Genomic DNA, 27,280 nt, shown 5'->3' with positions numbered 1-27,280 from the left:
ATTCTAGACATTATGGACCACAGCCTCCGTCTGGTCTTGGTCTGTCAGGAAGATGCGGGCAAGATACACCTATTTATGGCACCCAGTCAGTGGGCAGGGCTTAAATTTCAGCATTCCCTGTAGTGAAGTGGGATCACCCCCATTAGTAATGACTAAGACAAGTAAGCCTAGGAGTAATGAAGACTAACTATATGTAATCTGGCCATTCCACAGAAGATACAAGGTTAAATCAAAGACCGCAGGAGACAGGGCATGGCCTCCCCCCTTAGCCCGGTTCACACATTTTGCCTTGTTGCCTCCCTTAGCCTACCACCTCAGATCATGAGATATTGTATTCCTGTGGTCCAGCGGAATCCGTCCTTTCTGAACTGACGTATTCAGTTTAATATCACGGCTAAAAACCACAGACATTTAATAATCGCATGATTTTACCCAACTAACTAAACCTGAATATGAAGTTTAGCTAAGTGAAATGAATCCAACCATTTCTCTAATCTCTGTAATTTGGTTTGTTTTCTTTAAGTCATTATTTTCTATTGCAGCCTAGAAGATCTTTTAGTTTGCACACTGTGTGGACTATTATCTGCCTTCACAGGTGGGACTCAAACTTAGCAACAGCAGAGGATGATGCGTGGCAATATACATCATTAACCCAAATTAGACAGCCCAGGTGCCTGTAGCAAACAAAGGGTAAAAGAAAGACAGCCAAGAGCCCGCAGAGGGATGCATAAATTAAGAAAAACACTAAACATGGCGCAGAAAATTGCACATTAGATGAAACAGACGTTCTAATAGGAGGAGTAGAGTCCATTTTAAGTGCTGAGAAAATAAACAAGGTCCTCAACACTGCAGCTAACTCTACCGAAAAGAAAAACGGGTGTAGTAAACAAGTTTTTAGTGTCACTAGTAATGATACTCTACCGACTGCCAACCCTCTGTGGCAGACAAACCTCAGCTTAACTGGTCTCATTACAAAGTATCCCTTGATAACAAGCAATTACACACTACCCTCTTGCCAAACATTTTTACACTCACATCAAGCCCACAATTTGCCAAAATAGCGTCCCCAAGCCGGAACAAAATGTCACTCGAACTAAATACATTGTTAATGTCAAAGGCCAGGAGAAGGTGAAGAATTTTATATGAGGACGGGATGATCATTTACATTTCATACAGTCTCCTAAGGACGAGATAATACATTTGAAAAATATAGTTCCATCATTAACCAAGAAAGTAGAGGAAATTGTGAGTGGGGCATGAGAGATTTGCTAAAGCTCACACACAAGAAAACAGGCACATCTTAAAGAACTGAAGGTAGAAAGTAGTCCTTTACCTGGAAAACATGACCAATTAAAGAACAGATGTTCTTAAGGGAAGCGGGGACACAAAGGCCTGAGACCAATTTAAAATGAAGTAGTTTTCCTGATTCTAAAAGGAGTTAGTCAAACTCAGCTCATCAAGGTCCACCACAGAGTCTGGTAGCAGCAATTTTATAGCAAGGAACTCTGGAATGCAGCATCAATCTCTTAGAACAGCTTAGGTCTAAAACCGGTCAGGATGAAGTGTGGAAAGAGGTAGTTGTACATGACCAGCATCCCAAAATTACCTCCTAATGCCAAAGAAGGTGATGATTCTCTCAGAAACAAAGTTATCCACTGGATTAGACACATACATCAATGCCATTCAATAATACAGTTAGACATCCAGCATGCCAAGCGCCATTCCTCTCCAACTGATGTGTTCAACTATATCACACTTATTCTTGATAATGAGGAGAATTAGCTGTAGGGTTGCTGGGTCTTGACCAGCACACGATTGCAAGGAATGGTTCTAAAATCGAATTCAAATTTAAATCTTAGTATGTGCACCATGGTTTTTTTTCCTGTGTTATGAATTGGAACCTAACATTCCAAAACACTGCAGAACCATAGCTTTGTAAAGTCTGTGAGTGGGATCAAAATTAAGTAAGAGAGACTGTCAAAGAAAGGTAGGTCTAACATCTACCAGCATGGCAATTTCTCCTTATAGCAATCCCTATTCGGTTTATCTAAGCAGGGTATTTCACAGTTTACTACTGATTCAAGAAGGATTAATGTGGATGATAGGAATGTGTGTAATACTGTTAATTTCCCCACTTGCTAGAATTCTGTGGATCCATCAGGATCCAGTTGCTTCCCTGGAACATAGCCGGTTTAAAGGCCAACCTTAGTAAACAGTAAGGGGTTAATAGGTATCTTATCTGTGTCCACCAGGAAACAAACAAAAGCCCCCGTTCTCAGGTCAGGCTAGTCAATTTTAGCATTAAAGATAGACCTTCAACAGCTGGTCTTCCATCTAGAGGTCTATTATTATGGATTAACACCTCTCTGAACTGTAAAATAAAAATCCTTGATTTAAGATCCCCAGATATCCTAGGACACTTGTCTTCTTCAGGGCCTCTTTTTAAATTATTTAATGCATATAACAGTAGACTTCTTCAGAACAAAGAATCACTTACTATCCATCTTCTTGATAGTTACCTAGAGTAACATAACATGTGTATTTGTACAGCGCACGTTCACCCGTAGGCCTCTTGGCACTGAATAACAGATGTTTATTGTTACCCAACTCAATGGTACTCATTTTATCGACCTCAGAACTTGGATGAAAGGCTGAGTGGACCCGCTGAGATTTGAACTTGTGACCATGAGGTCAAACACAAGCCCCTACAGTGGGCGCATTAGTCCACTAAGCCACCAGACCCAGCTAGAGTAGAATTTAGGCAACTGCTCACTAATATTAGGCTGCGATTTTAATGGAACCTTTGAGCCTCTAGGCATAATAAACACTCTTATCAGCACAGAGGATGAAGAATGGGGCATTACCATTTTAAATGCCCTTCCAATTAAAACAAATATTTGCAATGCAATGGGTTTCACATTTGTTCAAATTAGAATTATTAGCGCTGTAAACTCCTAACTGGACTTTTCTTGCCACATAAACTGAAAAGGAAAAGTAGAACAGTTTCACATAAGCAAGCCATTTACAGCGCGTCAGCGGCCATAAGCATCCGCGCGAAGGAGAGACACAAAAAGAAAAAGAAGTTTGCTTGCAGCCAAACTTATCGGCAAAAGTGCAATTAGCCATGTAACAGGGGCGATGGCCAAGGCGTCAACAAAACCTCCCCAGGGAGGGACAAACGTAAACCATTTACCAATGTCGTCAAAGGATTTTTGAAGGGCAAGCCCACGAACAAGTGGTAGTGATGGGCCTGAGGTGGGCGTTGTTGAAAGCCCAGATACACAGCAACATATTGAAGAAAAAACAAAAACAGCGCTTGTGCGCTGCTATGCTCACCCTAAAAACCATTTGCCTTACAGCTACAAGTAGCAACCTTGATACTGTCATACGGACTTTGAGCCTGTGATGGCTGAACGGCTTCAGACAAGGAATAGGCATAGACGTTTAAGAGGGGGAAGGCCTGATACACTCATTTTCTATACTAATAACAGAAGAAATGTTGAGTGGTCTTTAATTATGATGTGATAATTATATACCATTATCTCAGACAGTCTGGAGCCATATGTAGATACCCAGACCCCGATTGCCGATATCCACTTTATGCTATTTGAGGCACTGGGTGAAATATTTCATATAGAAGTGAAGACGCAACCATTTAGACACAAGGAAACATTGTGGTTTGATAGTAACTGCAGAGAAACTAGATCTAAACTCATATTTGCAGTTAAACGCAGTGACGGGACAGCCATCCAGGATAGCAAAAAAAAGAACAAATTGACACAAGCAGCTAGTAGAAGTAAGTGAAAGGAAATTATGTGGCTTGATTTACTGGAGGCATCAAGAAGTAAAGACAGTCATCGTTTTGACATATACTTGCATCTGGCAGCACCACAAAAAACAGGAGCAACAAGATTTGTATACAGCCACACGGATGATTCCAACGCTTTTCTGATTTCTACAAATCCTATGATGCAGAGTCCCAGTGTGATAACTCAATCTCTACAGAACCAGTACTTCCAGTCAGTTTTTTGGTTGACGACACACTAAAGGCTTTGAGTTCATGAAAGTTGGTAAAGCACCTTGTTTGGATAATATAACTGGAGACTGAGCCAGTTGTCTGGGGCCTTAACGTAAATATATGATCTAATGCAATTGCAGCTGGTGCCAATGTCCATGAATCGTGGAAAGGGACAGAAATTATTCCGATTTATTAGAAAGGCCTTAGAGATAATCCAGCAAGTTATAGGCAAATAAGTTTGACTGATAACATACAAAAAATCTTCACTAGACAAATATTGGACAAACTGCAGGATTGGATACATGAGCAGCATAACCGGGTTTTAGATCAGAAACAAGTACTAAAGAGCAGGTACTCCGCTTTGCTCTGCTGCTCTAGAAAGTTGCTCATTTGAGTCAGAGGTAACACTATCTAATATTTGTTGGTTTAAGAGAAGCTGTTAATCTAGCCCCCGAGACAAACTGTGGGAGGTGCTTGGAGAGCCACATCTGCTGGCCAACCTTCTTAGTTTAATCATTAGACTATATATTGACAATTATGCCAAGGTAAAATGGGGGAAGAAAGGTGAATTGACAGATCAAATAAAAACAGAGAGAGGAGTCCGCCTGGGGTGTGCACTTCCCCCAACTTGATTCATCTTTTCAGTAATAGTGTGATTGACTTCCCACAGGACTTTCACAATGATTCTCCCAAGTTAACTGAGCACAAAATTTCAGCTCTGAGGTTTGCTAATGACACCCTATTAATTTTCAAGACTACTTAACAGATGTGCCAGTTTCTGCAAATCCGACGGTCTAGAAATTAATCTAAAACTAAATTTATGACTTTTAATCCACATAGATCATTTCGGGAGAAATTGAGGCTGGGGAACACCAAGTTAAAAAAAAGGTGAAAAACTTAGATTATCTGGAGGTGAGGCTGGCATACTCAATGTCCTGGTTCTCACAAGTTATTGAGAGTGCCATGATCTTGCAACACTGCGATTTATCTATTCTGAAACTGCAGAACCTTTCAATTTTTCAACCTATATTGTCAGTCACTAAGATATATTGAGCTAAAGGCCTCAGTGCTGCGCTCTACGGCAGTGAGGTCTGGGGCAATTAAAACTAAAGCAGGCTAACCAAAGTTGAAAATACTTTTGTTAGGACTTTCCTTAATATTCCGCAGAACACCCCAATCACTCTCCAGAGACAGGGCCTAGATCTGAACACCAATGCTCATGTGTCAAATTTAAGGCTATGGTCATTTGTCCAGTTATAACTTTATACAAGCTCTTTCCTCGAGCTAAAACGATTGGATACTGACAGCAGATTACCCTGGCTAAGGCATTTTAAATCCTAGTTCCATTCACTCTGCCTCCCCGAAGGTTGTGATAAGTTGTAATCTATATCCAAGCATTTAATATCTCTAGTTAAAAAAAAAAAAATATTGGCAGAATCCATGTGACAAATGGTTCTAAGAGACAAAAACGGAAGTTTGGCTGGGAAGGTTTTTGATTTTAAACCAATGTAGGAGTTTGAGCCTTCTTAGATAGAACAGAGCCACTAGAAGCAAGATGTCTGTTCAAGAAATTTAGGGTAGGAATTCTACCATTAATTTATTCTGTAGTAAATGGCATGCAAATTAGGCAATTTCGGCTGTCATCTTGTAAGATCCATGTTGAAACAAACACTTGTGTTACCATCAAATTAGGAGGAAATGGATTGTTCCTATCTGCTGAAGATTGAATACAGGATATCATCAAATTGCCCGAAGGCTATTTAAGTAGGATACCAATAAATTTATTGTGTTTTATTCAGCCTGATGCTAATGACAGACTGAAGGAGAAGCATAGCAGCATTTTACATAATAAACTGGGGATATCGTTATGGAGCTTAGCAGGTTGTTTTCATACTTTATATAAGATTTCACTTTATTCTCATGTTTTATTGCGAAATTTATAGAAAGTGATTTGTGTATTGTCTGTAAGTTTGATGGGGATCCCCTCTGAAATAAATGTAATAAGTGTGAGCCAGAAGTAAAGAAGAATACTAGTACGTAATTGGAAGACTTGTTTTCTTGTTCTTTTTCCTGGTTCCATGCACTACGAACTTACAAAACACAAGTAAAAACAAAGAAAGTAACTGCTGTGTTTCATATGTAACCCAAAATGGCCCCCATATTTACGTGACTGTGTAATTTCACTGAACAGCAAAATGTAATTCAACAATTCTGAAGACCACCCTAGAAAAGGGAAATAAGATTTAAAAACAAAAAACTGTGAAATAGTACTAGACATAGAAGTAAGAGAATACTATTGAGCAACCATGGACATAGATGAAAGGCAACACAAATCTAACTAATGGATGTCTCCTGACTGGCATATGTGCAGTATTAAATGGTAAAATGAAAATCAAATTTTGCAAATCATTTTAAATTTGCACATTTAATCTTCAGTCAGCAGATGGCCATCCATAACAGATACATCACAAGCAGTAGCTGTGTGTTATGACTGCTTTTCACAGTGAAAGTGACAATTCTTTATGATTGGTTCCAACTGGAATGCCACTGCACGTAATGGGTGATGGGGGACACTCTTGATCCTTACTTCGCTGGTCTGCCGGGCACCCTGACCGTCAGTGCTGCCAGACAGTATTGCCACCTATCCTATTTGTACAGGACCACTTTTTAATTTTTAAGTCCAGGTGGTAAAAACTGCAGAAAAGCAGTTGAACCTAAAACAACAAACACTAAGAAATAATTTTAAAAATATCCGAGAACTGTCAAAATAATTTCAGGTTTATTATTAGAGCAAACGGAGGGATAACTGCCACATTACAGAAGAATCCTGCCAATTTGACACAAATTGTTTTTCAGCTACTAGCTTATGGTGATTTCAGCATAGCAAAATGTAGACTTAGTTGAAGAAAAACAACTTGTAACACTCCGAGCCCAACACTAGATGGTGGACTTATGCAAAGCATGTCAATCTACAGCACTACATGCCACAAACAGATATCTACTGTGTAAGTAACATTTTCCTTATTGCTGTATTTCTGTCATATCCTTGCAAACACTTCTAGGGAGAAGCCATAATCATGGGAAAAAGAGAGGTCAATGCTTGGCTGATTTGCCAGACATGTCCAACCTTCATGTGAATTGCCTCTACGGGGGAAGGTTATATTTAGTGCGTTTAAACATGTTGACTGCATGATAAAACAGAATTTCCAGAACCTTTGTTCTGTCCTCATAATGACCAGAGGCCCTTGCAAGTTCTCTTCTGATTCCAGGTGTATTGCTGTTAGCACTTTCCAATTTGAGCACCTTCAATGGAGACGACCAGTCATAATATGACTGATCACATGGATAGTTACCCTAGTCCAGAATGATGGAATAGACTGAGCACCAGCAAAGAGGGGAACCTCATCCCACCACCTTATCCCCAAAAGGTGCCTTTAGAAACCATCATAGTTCTTCACAAAATTGCATGGAACCTTTCACTGGGACAATGGCCAGTTCTGAAAAATATGGGCTCCACAACTGCAAAATTTATGTTCGCAGATGATCCAGATACGCTGGCAGACAGGGATATGACCAACTACTGACTGTTTCAGAAGATAAGTGTGTTATTGATGTTCTGGAAGAAGAACCAAACCAAAAGGTCCATCCTGAACTTGACCTCAATGAGTCAAATTTCCTGTAATGGTTTCAGTTGGGATTTCCAGAACATTCAACAGAAATGAAGGCTACTTTAGATGTATCCTGGCGAGAGCCATGTTGGCCTGCATCTAGGTTGAATCCTGTTATCATTTAGAGGAGGAAAAGATTTTGGTAATTGCCTTCAAGGTGTATTTAAGGCATCAGGCCCAAGCCTTGAAAAGTCCACAGCTGCTCCAAAATCTAGGAAACAGTTGTGATACATGCCAACAATCTGCTCTGCAGCAGGTCACACATTTTAGGAAGAAATACAAAACAAACTGATGTAATCCTAGGCAGGCAACTCATGGACAGCACCACCAGGGATAATGCTTGGGCCGACAAAACAAAACAGTCTGCCTGGTGGGCAAGTGAGCCTTTGAGACCCTAAATTAGAGTGTTCTATTGAAGCTGTATTTTTTTCCACAAGGTAAAAACAGGAGTTTAGTAGTGGGGTGTCTCTGCGGGTAAGGTGGGTTCACTCCAAGTTTTTAATAACTGGGACGAAGAACACTAAAATTACCATTATGCAATCACACAATCCATGCAATTTGTCCTCAAATAATTCACCAGTACTATAACAAGGCAAACATCATATGGCTATTGACAATGTGTTAATGTATTTCTCTTGAATGGGCAACATACAAAGACTGCTTTCAAAATAATTTACAGAGACTCTTGTTTCCCAGTCCATACCTGGAAGGCTGGAAGAGAATCATTGTACCTGACAGTGATTTAGAAATCAACTGGAAAGTTGGAAAATCAAGCAAGACAATCACAGAGATAATTATGTGCTGCAAAAAGCCATAGGGCCAGGTTTTACAAATTTATACACTGTGTCTAGGTCATATGAGGAGTGTGGTGAGCCTGGATCTGCATGCACACAACTCCTGAACCACGCAATCATTAATTTTTCATAGTGTCAACCAACCATCAATGGACACCCAGGCTAGCCTCCCCTAAACCTCGAAATGCAGGTTAAAAACTCTAAACAAATTGTAGATGGAAGACTAATTTGCTAAAGCAATGATGTCACTCCATCACAGGAAGGGCTATCACAAGGAAATGTGAAAAGATAATTAAAACAGATTTTTATTCAAATTGGCATTTTCAGATTAAAGTTGGTGCAAGACAGATTGGCTAATTAAAACAAAACAAAACTGTTTTCTAGTAGGAGATCTTCATGCAGACCATAACGCAAGGCAAAATGGTCTGCTTTACTGATGTGTATGGTCAATGTGATAACAAACCACACGGTTGCAGTCCCATCTACAAAGCCTCTCCTCCTTGGTGGGATGTGGAGGATGGAAGATAGAAGATGGATGGAAGAGAGACAGAATGACCGATGAGAAAGGCAAATACAACTTTGGTAGGAATGAAAGGCAGGATTATTTGAGCATAATGTAGTGAAGGATATGCAGACAAAAGGGACATGAAGTTCATTGATCTTATGGGCCGTAGTTATCACCACAAGTAAAATGTTTTTTAGTATCCTAAGTCGAACTGGGCAACTTTGCATCAGCTCCAATAGTGATGCCATAAGGACCATTAACAAAATATTCAAATCCCACCAGGGAATAATAAATGGGGCGCGAGGAGAGCAAACCTTTAGGAAAACTAATGGCGACTTAAAGAGGGCTCGTCAGGGGGTCACATGAAGACAGATAGGACAGCTGAATAACTTTTTATCGTAACCACCGACAGGCCCTGCTGGCCAGGAATACGTGAAAAGCACGTAATGTCAGAAAGGCGAGGCTGAAAGGGGTTTAGAACTTCTGACTCCGACCAGTGAATAAACTTATTCCATAGGCCCGCATAAATAGATTTATTGGCTGTTTTCCTGGCACCCAAAAGACATTTGCAACCTTTGGCAGCAAGCAGGTCTCTAGTTTGCAATGCTCATTCTTCACATGTGTAGCCGCAGAGTTAAATCAAATCAAATCATGGCTTATAAAGCACAACTACTCACCTGTAAGGGTCTCCAGGCGCTGTAAGGGTCTCCAGGCGCTAAGGGGGTTTGTCCTCTGAGCTTCAGTCGAAGGATTGGGGTGGAGGACTCAACCATCCTGATTCAAAAGCAGGTGCACACTGTGCAGGATAAGAATAGGGGACCAGGTGCGGAGTTCCAGCAGACTGGCATACCAAATCCTCCTTGCCCAGTATGGGGCAATCAGTTGTGCTCGATCTATCTGCACATTGTGTAAGACCACTGAGAGAAGCAGAATGGGTGGGTATTCATAAAGCAGACCCCGTAACCCTTGTTTAAGTCAGTCAACATCATGAAGAGACCCTTTTGAACTGAACATAGGGAAACGCATCTGCAATTTCTCAGTCAGTCAACGTACCAGAAAAATTAGGGAGAGCCATTTCCAGGGCACATAAAGTGAACATAATCGGCCGTTTCAACTGTTCGACCCTTAACTCGACTACTCCATTACCAGAGGACATTATCTGGACGGCTGGTTCTCTGGTGCCGACCAAAAAAGATTTATAGCCATAAACTGCTGAACCCTATTTGTGCACCACTGCATGTTTAGCATTATTGAATTGTATTCCAGTGCTGCGGCGTATCACAAGATGGTGGTGGATAACTCTTGCACTGGACGACAGACCAAGATCTTTTCATTTTGCTTGGATTCTGATTGCATTCATTAAATTAAACAGAAATGCTTTATGATGTTCATGATCTATGCCTATTGCATTTTAACAATGTCGGAATTCAAATTGACAAGTACTCGCTGTTAAGAATAACTGCTCAGACAGTACAGTCTTCAGAGGTACTTTGTGTTTTTGGCTAGAAATCTGAACAATCTGAACTCAAGAAGGGGAAAATAAATTCACACAGGCTGCATCTAGCACCGCTTCTATGATAGTCAACGTCCATGTGGAAATGAGATTTGACTTGCGGGCACTGGCCAGAAAGGATATTCAGTGAGCGGAGCAACAAACCAAGCCTTCACCAGCCAGTCATCCTAGTACTGAAATACATGACTTTTGGCCACTGCAGTGAAGCTGCCACCACAGCTAGCACCTTGGAGAACACTAGCACAGAGGCAGTCAGAGTAAATGGCAGAACCGTGATAATGCGGATAGCATAAGATGAACCGCAGGTAGTGCCTGTTGGATGGAAATTTTGACAAATGGAAGCAGGCTTCCTGGAGATTCAGGGACACCAGTCAATCAACCAGCATGGCCAGCAAGCAAAACTTGGACTCAATGGCAGCATTTTGGACTTGTCCTTTTGAAAGAACAAATTCAAAAGGAGAAGGTCCAGAATGAGTTTCAGACCTCCGTTCTTCTTGGAAACTTAGGAGTAAAAGGAGTAGAATACCAAGGCCCTTCCTTCTAAGAGAACCACTCATATGGTTCCTTTATTCAGCAGGGCAGCTATGGCTGCCTCCAATATAAAGCCACAAAAATGATAGATGTCTTGAAGAAGGAAGGCAGTTGGAAGACCAAGACAGAAAGGGGGAGACCTTGCCATTATGATTTGGGTTACATACTGCTCTAGTGTGCATTTCTCTCATTGGTGGAGAATTCGGACACTCTTCGCCCCTCTGAAGGTCGGTGAGATAGAAGAGGAGCTGGAGAGATTTCGAGCAAATGGAATATGGAAGGGGCTGAAGCTGAAATTGTTGCTGCCAGTGGCACTCTTCAGTTCCACCCTTGCATTGAAAGAAGCAATATATTTCTTGGAGCGCTTAGGATTGATTAGGAAAGTTAGTGCCCTGGAGTAGCCCCAAAATGTTTAGTACTTCGGATGGAACTGCTTCACTGGGGAGGCCAGAGGCCGTGAATGTGATATGGCTCAGCTGTTTCTGAAGAGATCCTGGGAGGAGTTGGTGAACAACTGCTCTCCATTTAAGGAGTTTCCATCAAAGGGCATATCCATGAGTGTCACTTGGGCACCTCTGGAAAAGCCAGTGAAATGCATCCAAGAGTTCAGAGTGAAGTGCTGGGTTTCCAGAAGTGAAAAGGTTTCGGCTGATGGAGTCCTGCCTCTAAGATTCTCAGTATAGAAGGAAGACAGGAAAAGCATTTGTGTACAGTTTTGCAGAAGAGGCCTTGACCAATAGGCTTTCCAGAGAAATGTACAATGGCAGTCTGTGTCGTCATGCAATTTTCCTGTTGACTGCCGGGCCTGAGAAGGGATTCTATCATGCATCTAATCTAACACATGCTCCAGGAGTGCCTCATTATGTGGAAGCAGAGGTCAGGAGAGTCGCAAAATTTCAGTGAAAATGTTAGATTTTGGCTCCACTATCTTTCAATTCCAGTACCTAGACTGCAATTCCTACCAGTTAAGTGAACGAAGAGTCTTCCTATGAAGGATGCCAGGAGGGGTCAGAGATGTTATCATCTGGAGATGTATCGAGGTACTTGCATTTTGTAAGTCCCGGTGGAGGGCAGCAACTGCAGTGTAAGGGGCGGGCATTGCCAGCCCTTTGTTATCATCATCCTCTGTGCGCATCAATGAGCCATAAGCCAAAGGGTTGTATTCAGATCCTAGAAATGGCATACAGGTATTGTGTGGGTCCAATAAGGATATCTTTTTATGGCATCTGTGACACGGTTTAACCCTGAAACCTTAAGATTCATTTTATCTACCTCTGGATCCATCTCGATGAGGCACAGAAAAACAGGAACAGATGACAGCGCACTGGCTCTCACTTTTTAATTCTCTGTATTGTCACATCCTGGGTGGGTGAAGTCGTGGATGAAGCTGTATGGTAGTACCTAACAACACAGGAGAGCTATTTCTAGGCATAATATTTCTAGATTCGGGGCCTGATTTAGAACTTGCTGGATGGGATACTCATCACAAACGTGAACGATATCCTGTCCGCCATATTACAATCCTCATAGGATATAAGGAGATTGTAAAACGGCAGATGGGATATTTGCCACGTCTGTGACTGGGTATTCCCCTCTGCCAAGTTCTAATTTAGGCCATCAGTCTGGTGCCTGTATGCTATTTATAAGGCAGGGAATCTCCTCGAGGAAGTATCCTTCAGAATAACACATGTATATGGTGGTTCAGCAACCAGATGCCAGGCAATATATCAAGTTGCTGGGGAAATGTTTCTCAAATCTTCTTTGGTTGTCTTGTCCTCACTCCGTGCCTCACAAAGCAGGGTGGTGCTGTAGTGGGTATGTTAGGTCTGGACAAACGTAAAGGGTCTTGGCCTGACCTTTGGTCCCCAGCAGCAAATACCACTGTGGTGCAGGCCCATACAACCTTGTGCCTACGAGAGAGGTTGGTATTGGTGTTGCTATTTTTTAAATAGAAAATGAACGCACCAGATTAATCAGGTTGCAAGGATCTGCAGCGACCTCTTCCAGCCAAGGACTGTCAGCCGAAAGACTGATGCCATCTTCTACTTCCTGAGAATCTTCAGTGCCTTCAAAACCTGTAGCAGAGAGAGTCACGTCATCAAGGAGAAAGAAATGTGGAAACTAAACTCTTCACTTTTGCTATATTTTTATTATTCCAGGTGTGGCCCTGGATGAGGCGAAGTGTGTTACTGGTTGTGCCTGTCTGGACATAAAAGTATATGTACTGCATGTCCCCTGATGTGGATGTCCTCGAGTGTGATTGCTTGTGCCCTTGGTGTACTTTTCCGTATCCCAAAGTGGGCTTACTAGTGCCCCGGGTGTGCTTGCTCTTGCCCCTCAACGTGTTTGCGCATGCCCATGTGTGAGCTTTCATGTGCCTGTCTTTGAGACAAGGTGTGCTTGTCTATACATTTGTGGGTGGCAGTCTTTGCTCTGAAGGGCTTTTCTGTCTGCCTTTCCGTCCTCCTGGAAGCAAAACAACGTTTACAAAGGCGTTTCAATGGACAGTAAGCATGCATTAATGACACCATGGATGTGCTGGGCTTGTGGCTTCTGGAAATCTCAGGAAATTAACAGACTGTGGTACTTGGGCTACATGCAACAGGCTATGCTTGTTCAAAAGATGTAAAACCGTGATTACCACTTATGCATCTTACTTCTTACCCCCAGCAGTGTCCACGAGTAGATATAATAATATGAAAGATGTTTTATTAACTTCAAGAACAGCTGAGAAGCACTGCCCAGAAACTCAAGTTTTGTCGAGGTACAAAAATGTCACCTGCTCATGGTGAAAGAGTCATGGTGTAATGGCAACAACAGACTAAATGTATTCGACCTAGTACCATCAGATTTCAAATGCCTCTTTAAAAAGTCATTGAGATGACCCTGAGTGAGCACTTTTATTTAGAGTGCCCCTTTGGGTGAAGTCTCTTAAATTTCACAGGGATTACAAGATAGACTTACTGCTCTTACAAAGTAAACCCTACGCAAACACAACAGGACATTGTTAAGTAGTGTAGAGACCTCTGGAAGACCTGATGAACTGCTTACTGATCGTGTTCAAGAGATAGTTCCCTGAAAACAAACAAGGACTTTATTATCTGGGCAAAGAAATGACAGAGGACACCAACACATTTTTCAAAATCGAACTTAGAGGGACTATCATATTAAACCTGGTAAAATGTCCCACTCATAATAAAGGCCAATTGCTTTATTTCCTTTTTGGTAAGGACAATCTGGATGGTTGTATAAAGGAACACAGCCCTACTGGCTTGTCAAATTATTGTCTAATTTTTTGATGTAACAGCAAGCTAAGTTTACCCTTCCCAATGATTCTAATGAAAATAATGCTCTTTTTAGAACTGGTTTTGGTCAAATTTGATTATAAATTCCCTCTCAAGTATTGTAAGACTACGGATTAAAAAACAGAAGGAAGGAATGGTTTCTGCATCAAGCAGTAGAATTTAAACAATATATAAAGAATTTAGGAGGAAGCAATACAGGAAACCCACGTACTCGGGGACAGTTTGGAGATATAAATATTTGATTCCTGCAGAAAACAAGGCTCACTTCACCAGGAGAAGTGAATAAACTGGAGTTCTCAAAAGAAAATCTTGGAAACTTTAGAGGGACTGAACACAGACAGTGATACCTAAATCCTCACAGCCTCTCTGTGATGTGACTGCAGTATTTTTAGTACAAAAAGTCTATAAACAAATCAGGCAGCTATATAATCATAATACACTGGCTCTGTTCATCAATGTGATAGAAGCAAGAATGTGAGGGAAATGGGGGGTTGGGAGGAAAGGATCCATGCCCTCGGTCTTCCTGCAAACAATTCTTGCCTTAGTGTGCAACAGCCAGACTTTAGTCACAAATGACATATGTTCATCACATCTTTTTGTACAAATATGAATCTATTCTAAACTTATTTGAAAAGTTTGAATTTTATATGAATTTTTTTTTTTGGGGGGTGGGGGAAATCAGCCTCTGATATGCAAGTAGGTTAAGATAAGCTTGTTGAGAAAGTATCCTTCAAAGATTATAATCTTACAATTCAAATAGATAGATTTGTCAAACAGCAATTTTTGCATCATTCTAGAAATAGAGGAAAGATAATTAGCCTCTTAAAAGGGAGAACAGCCAGACACAAAATAATATGGAGAACGCGTCTAGCAGACAAAAAAATGGGTTGAACTTCGATGGGCAGGAGCAGATAGTAAATTTCACAAAAATTACATTTACATATTGGAACAGTTTAATATGTAGAAAGATGGATGGAAGCAATGTCCATATCTTATCGCAGTTGAAAACCCATTCAAAACTATTCTCTTGTAGGATTAGTTTGCATCTAGATATTGCATGTTGTATAAACAAAGGAATATAATTGTATTGACTCTTCCTGCATTGGGGTAAAAACAACTGTAGTTAACGTGGAACTTGGACCATGGAGTTCTTTGGTTGTCTTTCCTATTGTGTATGAACATTTTACCTTGAAAGATTGCGACAGGTACTTGGCAAAAATTTAAAGTCATTTTTTAGTTCATGTGAATTATGTCAAAGAGGTGTACAAGATCTCAACCACATACTGTTTGACTGTCCAGGACTGCCTACTGTGCATCATCAATTTTTGAAGCCTCGGTTTATTAGATTGGGCGAACATTTTGCTAAAGAAGAACAGCAAATGTCATTATGTCCTGGAAATGAAATGACATGTTTTAAAATATTTACATTCTTAGAAAGTTTTTTTTTTAATAGTTTTGTTGATAATGGAATTGTTTTTGTATGTGGATCTCACTGTAGATCTAAATATTAAATAGTAAAGCTACAAAACTAATGCTTTTTGCACAGAAAGATGCCCAAATGAAAGAAGGTGCTTTTGCACCCTTGCAATCTTGCTGAAAGATGCAAGAGGGTTTACATCCAACCAGTCACATTTTCGCTCAATCTAAGAACTGCCTTTGCTAGGGGAGCTCCCTGAGCAAGTTGCCGACTTCAACCATTTCTTAAACTTTATACTCTTTTTTTTATGAAGATCAAGTAACATTCAGTCCCACTGAGGAGAATCTCCAACCTGCATGGATTTACAGTGGAGGTGAATGGGAGTGTTGTCAGGGGGAATATCTATCCTGTAAATGTGTCTGCAACCTTTACCACTGTGAAGCACACAGTCCTTACCATTAGATTATGCAAAATGGTAATGACATATGGCACGGGTAGATTACACCCTTTGCTCATGATAGATTTCAGAATAATCCTATGCGTCCCTTTCACCCAGCAACACTTACTGTCCTCCATGGAATCCACCATTAATTTTTTAGCACATGTGCTTCTCTTGATCCAATGCAGACACTCTCTTGGCTTAGCTCTTTAGAATCACACTGGTGAGAAACAGCCTATTTCAAGTTGAAAGCCTCAGAAGGCACTGCCCATGACAGATCAATGGATGACAATCTTGATGTCAGGAGCCTTAAAACTAGCAAGCAAGGATTTATGAAGGATACTGCAACTAACAAATGAGAACACTGGAACTCACTCTATTGTATACTTTAGTATACAGCAGGCCGAACGCTAACGCTCAAACTAAAAAGACTAGTCTTAATAGACCTGGCTGGCAGATCTGGAGCCAGTCTGCAACATAGTTTTTTTTTGATGGCTCAAGGTATTTCCTTTGATTCTCTGATCACCTCCAGACGACAAGCAAGAAGATTTTTTTTTACTTTTTAGCTTTTTTTCCATAGTGTTCAGATGGTGCTACCAGTTGCAGCCCACATAAATGCAACAGCAGGGTCACTGACAATCACAGGCATTCAGAGCATACTACCCATGCCCTTGTAAGCTGCTTTGGTTGCATGTGTTTATGAGTACCAGCTTTAGGATAGTTTGCACAGTGGCTGAGGCTTCTGAAGTCAAAACCAATAGGCTTCTGCCACTCTAAATGGGGTGTGGCAACCACAAATTTGGTAGTCACTGTTTTGTAGTGCATGCTGCACCTCTGCCAACTTCTAAATGACCCCCCCCAATGTGTCTTTCCATTTGGTTTAGTCTCCGCTTTCCCAATTCAGAAACGCTAGAAAATGAGACAGTACGGTTTCTTGCATCTCTGAGACTTTCCTTTGCTGCTCAATACTCAGTCAATTATGAACATCTTGAATTCAAGAAGCCCTTAAAAACCTATTGAACTAGACTGTAATTGGTGTGTGATAGCATTATTGACTGACAACATTTATGACTTATGGTTCTGGATCTCAGTTCCAAGAAGCACGCTAGGGTAGATGTGCATTTTATAAAAATAAGTAACTGCATGAAATAAGCTGGTGAGACACCAAAACAACTGCAGACATTTTAGGGAAACACAAGGGTTAAACTGGAAAGAAATTCATTGAAACTTAGGGCCTGAGTTAGATTTTGGCAGACTGGTTACTCAGTCACAAGGGTGACGGATAACCGTCCACCAAAATCTAAATCCCATAGGATATAATGGGATATAGATTTTAGCGGGTAGGCTATCCATCACCTTTGTGATGGAGTAACCAGTCTGCTGAAATCTAAATCAGGCCCGCAGTTTTTTAAAATATATAATTTTTAGAGATCCTGAAATCTGTCAATATAGCGACTTTCTGAAGTGAGAGGTGGAGGGGAGAGACGGGGAGCAGGAGGCTGCCATGCAAGATGCCTGGAAACCGACAAATAGCAAGGGTCGTCCACAAGCATCTTGCTTGGCCATTGCCACGCTAAGAGGATTTGCAAATGTACTTGAAGAAGTTTGATTTGTGATAGAGAAAGATAATACACCCAAATTAATGAGAGCAAAGAGAGCGGTTCTCAACAGGGAAATATCTCTTACTTGATCTGCTGCTTTGGTTGACAATCTCATATATTTTGTGTGGATCACTGGAGTCAGAGCTGTGATCTTCAATTAGCTGTACCTCGGATTTGCGGTTTAGGGCAGACCGCACGTTTCTCTTCCATACCGATGGATTCGGCTTGTCTCTGTCAGGGTGATACGTGCCATTGGCGATTGCCCAGGCCTGCGTAGTAAGAAAACAGTGGATAATTTACTTCACACAGCTGACTGATCTGCATTTTCAGTGAATTACTGTGCCTGGTGGCGATGGGAAAAAAGACATATTACATACCTGTAACAATATTCTCATAAATATATACCCTCTGTTCCTCAGCTTTGCTTTTTAAGGGTTGCCTGCAGTGCACAATGCCGCCTCCTAATTTTGAATAATATGTTGTTTTTCTCATATTGAAAATTGTGGGCATCAACCACTTGGCTTGAATGACTTACTTTGGTGTTGAACTGATGCTTACAACATATCCACCAACTTAAGATACTATTTACGTTGGGTCAGTATACATGTTGGAAGTATAAAAGGGGAGCACAGACGATAAAAAGAGGTTCCTAGACAGTGCATAATAGTGTGCACATTTTCTGTACACATTTTATTGTTTTATCCTATTATCCATTGTGGGCGCTGCAGAAGACCTCAATTTCATCTTTGGTTCTATCAATCAATTAATGACAGAGGTTTATAAAGTGCATCAGTTACTCAATGAGTGTCCTGGCACTGAACAGAAAAGCTGACCAACCTGCTGACCCTGTCATTGATAAGCTACACCAGAAAGCCAAATCTTGAGCTTTTGCTTGAATGCCTGTACATCCTTCATAGCGCCGGGATGCGGAGTATTTCAATCCAGAAAAGAGAAGGAGGTACCACCCCACCTCTGTCTTCTAAAATGTGGAATCACCACCTTCAAGATGTGTGGGGAACAAAGAATTCTTGATAGCTGATTAGGGATTATTCTGTCAACCAGGTACTGAGGACCAGAATGATAAATAGCTCTGTATATCAGCACGAGTCCTTTAAATATTACTTGCTCTTTGATAGGTAGGCAATTCAGCTCTTTGAGATTGAATTTGCTAAAAGCATTAGATAAGCTTCTGTGTCAGGTTAGGAGAATTTGAGTATCAGCATCGTAAGACAGTATTTGTTCATCATAAGATTCAACAAATGAAGTCAATGGAGCCATATAAATATTGAACAATGTTAAGGTTAGTGCGGAACCCTGAGGGACACTGAAACCTATGGGTTTGGGCTCTGAGGCAAATGATGTCAGCCATACTGATTGGTGTCTTCCGGACAGGAAAGACTGGTAAAAGACTAATGCAGATCCGCATACACCAATGCTTCCTAGGCACTGCAGTAGAATGGGATGCAATACTGTCAAAAGCCGCAGCTAGATCGAGGAAAAGCAAAGCAATCCTGCTTCCCCAATCCACCTCCAGCTTAATGGAGTCTGCAACCTCCAACAAGGATGTTTCTGTGCTAAAACTAGGGCATAAGCCCGATTCAGATGGGTGCAGTAGCTGGTCTTGTTCTAAATAACAAGAAAGTTGGCAATTAATTAGCTACTCTAAAATCTTAGCAAAGGCCGGTAGCCGAGAGCTAGTTTGATTTATCAGCTGATGGCTCCTTAAGCAAAGGAATCAGTTTAGCCTGTTTACAACAGCTTGGTACTGCCGCCTTCTGGATGCAACAGTTTAGAAGCTGGTTTAAAATGGGATTTATAGCTGCACAATTAGAGACAAGGATCTGGGACAGGCACGGATCCCCTGGAGAATCTGATTTACAGCCTCCTAGGGCTTGTGCAGACTCTTCCAAGGAGATGGGAGCAGACTCCTGCAGGGAGTAGGACAACATTGTTAAAGGAGTCTCCTGCAGGACATTCGATCCAATACTAGCTGGAGGGCCCAAGTTACCAGAGCACAGCGAGTCCTCAATACCTTTGATTTTTGCGTCACAGAAGCCAGATAATTGTGTATACAACTTAGGGAAGCAACTAGTGGCAGAGGCAAAGCATCAGAGAGGGTAAATTTCTTAACAATTGTAAATATCTCGGCTGGTGTATTATGGGAATCTGCAATTTGGATCTTAAAAAAAGTTTGCTTGAGCACTCATGATTGCGTGGTGGTCATTGTTTAGAGCACTTTTATAAAACTACTTTGTCTTGAGAAAGATAAAACTTCCTCCAGCCTCGTTCCAGTTTTTTACATTGCCTACATAGCTCTTTGAGCTCATCATTAAACTAGGATGCAGAATATAGTTGGCCCTTGGCTTGAGTGGATCTTGCCTTAATGGGGGGCAACGGTGTTAGCTGTCTGTAAAAACCAGGCATTAATTGCCAGGGCATCAGAGTCAGTGCCTGCGCTCAACGGCAGAGCATTCTTATTCACAGTAAGACTAAACTCTGAGGTAGAGTCTGTGGCGCAGTTTCTGCGTTAATAGAAAGGGGCAAGTCTGAACATTCATTCTTCATATTATCTAAAACCGCAACCTGGCTGTTAGAGAAAATGGGATCCAGGAGGTGACCCACCTCGTGGGTGGGCTGGTCCACAAATTGTTGAATGTTCCAAGAAGCCATATTTACCAGTAACAAGCAATTGAGCTAACAGACATCCAACTGTCCGTAAGAAAGAGTATGTCCAATTTGTCCTCACTAAGTGAATCATAGATGTGAAAAGCATTTTTATTGACTGAACAAACATTCCCAGGCACTGTATACCCATTAGCAGCCTATCCAGCCCAGGAGCAGAAATTGCAAAAAGGGGTAAGGTAATGGCAGGAGAAGTACACACACCTCTACAAGATATCTCTATTATTAAGGAAAGCAGTTCCGGTGAGGATAAGGAAATGCACTGAACAGACTGAGGAGGAGAAAGGGCGGCATGGCTAGCCCTTAATGCAGACCAAGCGCATGAACACAAAAAAATCGGCAGGAAGGGACAAATGCAATAATTGATTTAAAGACATCAGTGATCAATCCTGATCTCTGGGGACAATTTATTTCCCTTCTTTTTTATTTAAATCGTTTTGGTAAGCAGTGGTTATTCGGTAAACATTCTATAAATATTAACACATAAAAATGTACATAACATCACAAACAATATTGACAAGAAACCAACTCATTGAGTCGTGGCGGTATCACAAAGGAGGGTTGTGCCCCTCGTTCATTCTTTACTTTGTGGTCACTATCAAGAAATTCAAGTTGTGATCCTCTGAAAAACAATGACTGAGGACCTAAGCTACACCTAGCTGTCAAATACCTATCTATTTATTTCAAACGGTATTGTATGGTGCATATCTCATTTCTCAATACATTGACTTGTAAGCCCTCAGTCTCGCATATAATGGGTCGACGCGTTTCGGCCTATCCAGTCGTGGCCTCATCAGGACTCGAGAAGGGCAGTACCGCCTCTACAAAAATCAACAACAAACATGGACTAGCATCATTACGAACGGTGACAAGGGAGTCAGAGTCCCAACATAATGTCAATCAGTATCACCAAAAGCATGTGGGTACCGTCATGCAGTAGCACCCGTCGCTTACACCAATGTGTGGAGAAGAGGATTACAGACTGTTCAGTTAAAACCAATAGATAAAAGGAGCCTGTGCTCAAAGCCTAACGTGAGAGACATGTTTTCTGTAGCCTTAGGACGTGCATTACTGACAGATGGTGCCAAACCTAAGAGGGAGGAAGTTATATTTACCTCTTATTCTGTTGGCAGCCAAGATACTTACAAAGAGCCCCTTCTGTTAGCTAGAGAATACCTGGCCAACCAAGAATGAATAAAAATGAATAAACCCAACTATTGACCACGTGCCCCTCTGTGGCATCCACAAGTAACCAATGTTGTTTTTCTTACTTTGTTATTTTTAGACTTAGGAGGCAAGACGCATCAGCTGCACTTCTGGTGTTTGTATATTATTGCCGAAATTGGGGAAACCAATTCCCTAGCCTGTTATATAAACAGACGCTGTCAAGTATTTAAACCAAACTGGAGCAGAGAACGGAGCGTCTCGCTGAACGCTAAGGAATATGAGCTCTGACTTACTTCAAAAGGGGGGCGAAGAAGCGCTTATGTCGTTTCAGTCGGGAGGGCGAAGATCACTCCTCCTCGCGTATGCCGAGTAACAGCAACGCTGGAGTGGTCGCGCGTGTGGACTATAACGCAGACGCGTGCCAATGACTGGCCCGCGTTGGCCGTAACACTTAGGGAAACCACGGCGGCCAATTTGAAGAACCCCAAGCGTGGTCTGGTGCAGATGGGCTTACTTTAAGCACATCTTTGGCATGCCAGTGGCGTGCCTGCACCCAGGCACGATTTTTATGGAGTGGAGGCATCCAGTCCCCAGTACTAGACCACTGCCTGGCTCAAAATGGTGGCCAGAGCAGCAGTGGCAGCCGGCAATCTTAGGAGAGAGGGGGCGGGCAGAAAGCATACTTGCACTTATTCATTCACACACGCTTGCACATCCATTCACAACACTCATTAACATTCAAACATACACGCACCAAACATTAATTTAAAAAACACACACACTTACCTTCAGCTCGGAGGTCCCAGGAGGGTTGGGACTGCTGCATTCCCTCATTGGCTGACCTAAGGGAATGCAGCAGTCCCAAATTCATCACAGAATGGGATGGGGTCAGAGAGACTTCTGCCCTCTCCCCACTCTGTGACGAGGTGTCGCTGATTGACACTTGCCCTGGGCGCTTCAGGGCTTAAACCTGAAGCGCCCAGGATGAAGTCAATCGGTGGCGCTTCCCCTCGTCACCGAGGGGAAGGGTCTTGAGGCATCTTTGCTGAGCTGAGGAGGTCATGCCCATAGCAGCTGTGACCTCTTCAGCCCAGCAAAGTTCAGCTCAGGAAGCCAGGAGTTTGCGTAAATCGTGCATGTCTCGCTCCTGGCTGCCTGATCGGAACATGAAGAGTGTCTGTCAGGCTGACTTTTGCTCAGCCTGACAGACATTCTTCATGAGGGGCAAAAGGCGGGGGGGGCCTCCACCCTAAAGGATGGGCCACAGCTGCCCCGTGCAGTTTTGATTTTTTTTTTTAAAGCCAAGCAAGACAGCCAGACAACTGTTAAATTATTAAGGTTTAAAAACAAGTGTTCAAACTCAACTATGAAAACGTGCAAACATATTCAGACTCAAAGATACTTTTTCCCAGCGCTTATCACAGCCTCAGGTCAGACAATGGTCAGCACGTTCTAGTGGGAGACAGTGGAGGGCTTTCCTTGCAATGGAAAGCACATTCTGGCTTCATGATTCTGTAGTGTTTGTGCCTGGCAATGTGGTCCTTTGGGAGGCCAGAGAAAATGTAGGAGGCTGGACTGGGTTGTAATGAGTACCAAGGGGTACTTGCACCTTGCACCAGGCCCAGTTATCCCTTATTAGTGTATAGGGTGTCTAGCAGCATAGGCTGATAGATAATGGTAGCTTAGCAGAGCAGCTTAGGCTGAACTAGGAGACGAGTGAAGCTCCTACAGTACCACTTAGTGTCATATGCACAATATCATAAGAAAACACAATACACAGTTATACTAAAAATAAAGGTACTTTATTTTTATGACAATATGCCAAAGTATCTTAGAGTGTACCCTCAGTGAGAGGATAGGAAATATACACAAGATTTATGTACACAATACCAAAAATATGCAGTATAGTCTTAGAAAACAGTGCAAACAATGTATAGTTACAATAGGATGCAATGGGGACACATAGGGATAGGGGCAACACAAACCATATACTCCAAAAGTGGAATGCGAACCACGAATGGACCCCAAACCTATGTGACCTTGTAGAGGGTCGCTGGGACTATTAGAAAATAGTAAGGGTTAGAAAAATAGCCCACCCCAAGACCCTGAAAAGTGAGTGCAAAGTGCACTAAAGTTCCCCAAAGGACATAGAAGTCGTGAAAGGGGGATTCTTCAGGAAAGACACAAACCAGCAATGCAACAACGATGGATTTCCAGTCGAGGGTACCTGTGGAACAAGGGGACCAAGTCCAAAAGTCACAAGCAAGTCGGAGATGGGCAGATGCCCAGGAAATGCCAGCTGTGGGTGCAAAGAAGCTTCTACTGGACAGGAGAAGCTTAGGTTTCTGCAGGAACGACAAGGGCTAGAGACTTCCCCTTTGGAGGACGGATCCCTCACGCCGTGGAGAGTCGTGCAGAAGTGTTTTCCCGCCGAAAGACCGCCAACAAGCCTTGCTAGCTGCAAATCGTGCGGTAAGTGTTTTTGGATGCTGCTGTGGCCCAGGAGGGACCAGGATGTCGCAAATTGCGTCAGGAGACAGAGGGGACGTCGAGCAAGACAAGGAGCCCTCTCAGCAGTAGGTAGCACCCGGAGAAGTGCCAGAAACAGGCACTACGAGGATGCGTGAAACGGTGCTCACCCGAAGTCGCACAAAGGAGTCCCACGTCGCCGGAGAACAACTTAGGAGGTCGTGCAATGCAGGTTAGAGTGCCGTGGACCCAGGCTGGACTGTGCACAAAGGATTTCCGCCGGAAGTGCACGGAGGCCGGAGTAGCTGCAAAAGTCGCGGTTCCAAGCAATGCAGTATGGCGTGGGGAGGCAAGGACTTACCTCCACCAAACTTGGACTGAAGAGTCACTGGACTGTGGGAGTCACTTGGACAGAGTTGCTGGATTCAAGGGACCTCGCTCGTCGTGCTGAGAGGAGACCCAAGGTACCGGTGATGCAGTTCTTTGGTGCCTGCGGTTGCAGGGGGAAGATTCCGTCGACCCACAGGAGATTTCTTCGGAGCTTCTAGTGCAGAGAGGAGGCAGACTACCCCCACAGCATGCACCACCAGGAAAACAGTAGAGAAGGCGGCAGGATCAGCGTTACAGAGTTGCAGTAGTCGTCTTTGCTACTATGTTGCAGTTTTGCAGGCTTCCAGCGCGGTCAGCAGTCGATTCCTTGGCAGAAGGTGAAGAGAGAGATGCAGAGGAACTCGGATGAGCTCTTGCATTCGTTATCTAAAGTTTCCCCAGAGACAGAGACCCTAAATAGCCAGAAAAGAGGGATTGTCTACCTAGGAGAGAGGATAGGCTAGCAACACCTGAGGGAGCCTATCAGAAGGAGTCTCTGACGTCACCTGGTGGCACTGGCCACTCAGAGCAGTCCAGTGTGCCAGCAGCACCTCTGTTTCCAAGATGGCAGAGGTCTGGAGCACACTGGAGGAGCTCTGGACACCTCCCAGGGGAGGTGCAGGTCAGGGGAGTGGTCACTCCCCTTTCCTTTGTCCAGTTTCGCGCCAGAGCAGGGCTAAGGGGTCCCTGAACCGGTGTAGACTGGCTTATGCAGAAATGGGCACCAAAAGTGCCCATGAAAGCATTTCCAGAGGCTGGGGGAGGCTACTCCTCCCCTGCCTTCACACCATTTTCCAAAGGGAGAGGGTGTAACACCCTCTCTCAGAGGAAGTCCTTTGTTCTGCCATCCTGGGCCAGGCCTGGCTGGACCCCAGGAGGGCAGAAGCCTGTCTGAGGGGTTGGCAGCAGCAGCAGCTGCAGTGAAACCCCTGAAAAGGCAGTTTGGCAGTACCAGGGTCTGTGCTACAGACCACTGGGATCATGGGATTGTGCCAACTATGCCAGGATGGCATAGAGGGGGCAATTCCATGATCATAGACATGTTACATGGCAATATTCAGAGTTACCATTGTGAAGCTACATATAGGTAGTGACCTATATGTAGTGCACGCGTGTAATGGTGTCCCCGCACTCACAAAGTCCGGGGAATTGGCCCTGAACAATGTGGGGGCACCTTGGCTAGTGCCAGGGTGCCCTCGCACTAAGTAACTTTGCACCTAACCTTTACCAGGTAAAGGTTAGACATATAGATGACTTATAAGTTACTTAAGTGCAGTGTAAAATGGCTGTGAAATAACGTGGACGTTATTTCACTCAGGCTGCAGTGGCAGGCCTGTGTAAGAATTGTCAGAGCTCCCTATGGGTGGCAAAAGAAATGCTGCAGCCCATAGGGATCTCCTGGAACCCCAATACCCTGGGTACCTTAGTACCATATACTAGGGAATTATAAGGGTGTTCCAGTAAGCCAATGTAAATTGGTAAAATTGGTCACTAGCCTGTTAGTGACAATTTAGAAAGAAATGAGAGAGCATAACCACTGAGGTTCTGGATAGCAGAGCCTCAGTGAGACAGTTAGTCACTACACAGGTAACAAATTCAGGCACACTTATGAGCACTGGGGCCCTGGATACCAGGGTCCCAGTGACACATACAACTAAAACAACATATATACAGTGAAAAATGGGGGTAACATGCCAGGCAAGATGGTACTTTCCTACAGTAAACGACCATGTGGTAGTCCAGGCGCGCGCAGACTAATACTCTGTGATGCTTTATGGTAATGGCAGAATTTTGGGAGGAAGGAGACCTGGACGTTGATACCCTTAAACACTGCATTGTATTGCAAGGCAAATTGACAATTCAGACTGAAATAGTATCCCCCCAGTATTTCCTACCTGTAAAGAGCACGGGGAGGGATACAGAGGGGCATTAAAAAAACTATTCTATACAAAAGGTAGTTCTTTTAAGTGACTGTTCTTCAACATTAGCAGAGGTTTTAATATGATGAACAGCATTGGTGCATACAATACATGCATTGTATAAAGCCTGTGTGTACGTGACTGTGCACAATAAAGCCAGACCTATTGTCTTGGTTAATAGTTTTTTTTAACCTAAATTGTGAATGGAATGCAGGTTGCCAGACTTCCAGCTTGTTAAGAAAAAGAAAGTCAGTGTTACGGCCTCATTACGAAGATGGCGGTCCCACCGCAGGACAGCCAAACTCACAGGGAGGACACCACTGCCATGCTGGTTGCGTCCCCCCCCCGCCCTAGTACAACGTTACCGCCGGTCTGACCAGCAAGAACACTGCAATGGAGGGTTCCCGCTGGTCAGACCAACAGGAACAGTACTACGAGATAGCACTGAGTGCTATCTCGCAGCACGGGGTTGGGGAGGGGGGGGCAATCAGCATCCTTGATGGTGCTGGGCAGGGGGCCCATGGGCAGTGCAGGGGCCCCTCGTGTGACCCCCAGCACACCCTCACCGCCAGCCTTTCCATCTCAGTGAAAAAGCTATGTAAAGGCTGGCGGTGAGGGGAGTTGTAATCAGCCAGGCGGCACAAGTTTCAGCACCTCCCTGGCTGAGTACAATTTTGACTGCCGTCACGCCGTCGGGAACCATGTCCCCTGGTGGGTTTGCCCACCAGACTTGTAATTGGGCGATCGGACCGCCTGGATTACGGCAGTCCTAACGTCACAGCGAGTGTGGCAGTCCTCGGACCGCTACACTCGTAATGAGGCCCTTAGTGTGTCTTGACTTTGGTCGATGTCTGCTTTTTTTTTGGTCTCGAAGACTGATCAC

General features: G+C 43.1%; 1 protein-coding gene across 2 annotated transcripts in view; it reads right to left on the bottom strand.

Annotated features, from left to right (window-relative positions):
* The window catches only part of IRF3 (interferon regulatory factor 3), a 90,328-nt gene that overhangs the window by 33,135 nt on the left and 29,913 nt on the right, over window positions 1–27,280 (bottom strand). For both annotated transcript variants that reach the window (XM_069200968.1, XM_069200967.1), the window contains exons 3-4: window positions 17,877–18,060; window positions 12,995–13,104 (exon numbers count right to left, since the gene is read on the bottom strand). In XM_069200968.1, coding sequence (XP_069057069.1) covers window positions 12,995–13,104; window positions 17,877–18,060 — 294 coding nt within the window. The remainder of the gene's footprint in view (window positions 1–12,994; window positions 13,105–17,876; window positions 18,061–27,280) is intronic.

Source organism: Pleurodeles waltl, chromosome 7 (genome assembly GCF_031143425.1).
Source record: "Pleurodeles waltl isolate 20211129_DDA chromosome 7, aPleWal1.hap1.20221129, whole genome shotgun sequence".
Lineage (NCBI taxonomy): Eukaryota > Metazoa > Chordata > Amphibia > Caudata > Salamandridae > Pleurodeles > Pleurodeles waltl.
Note: the sequence above shows the minus strand (reverse complement) of the source record. Positions and strands in the feature narration are given on the sequence as shown.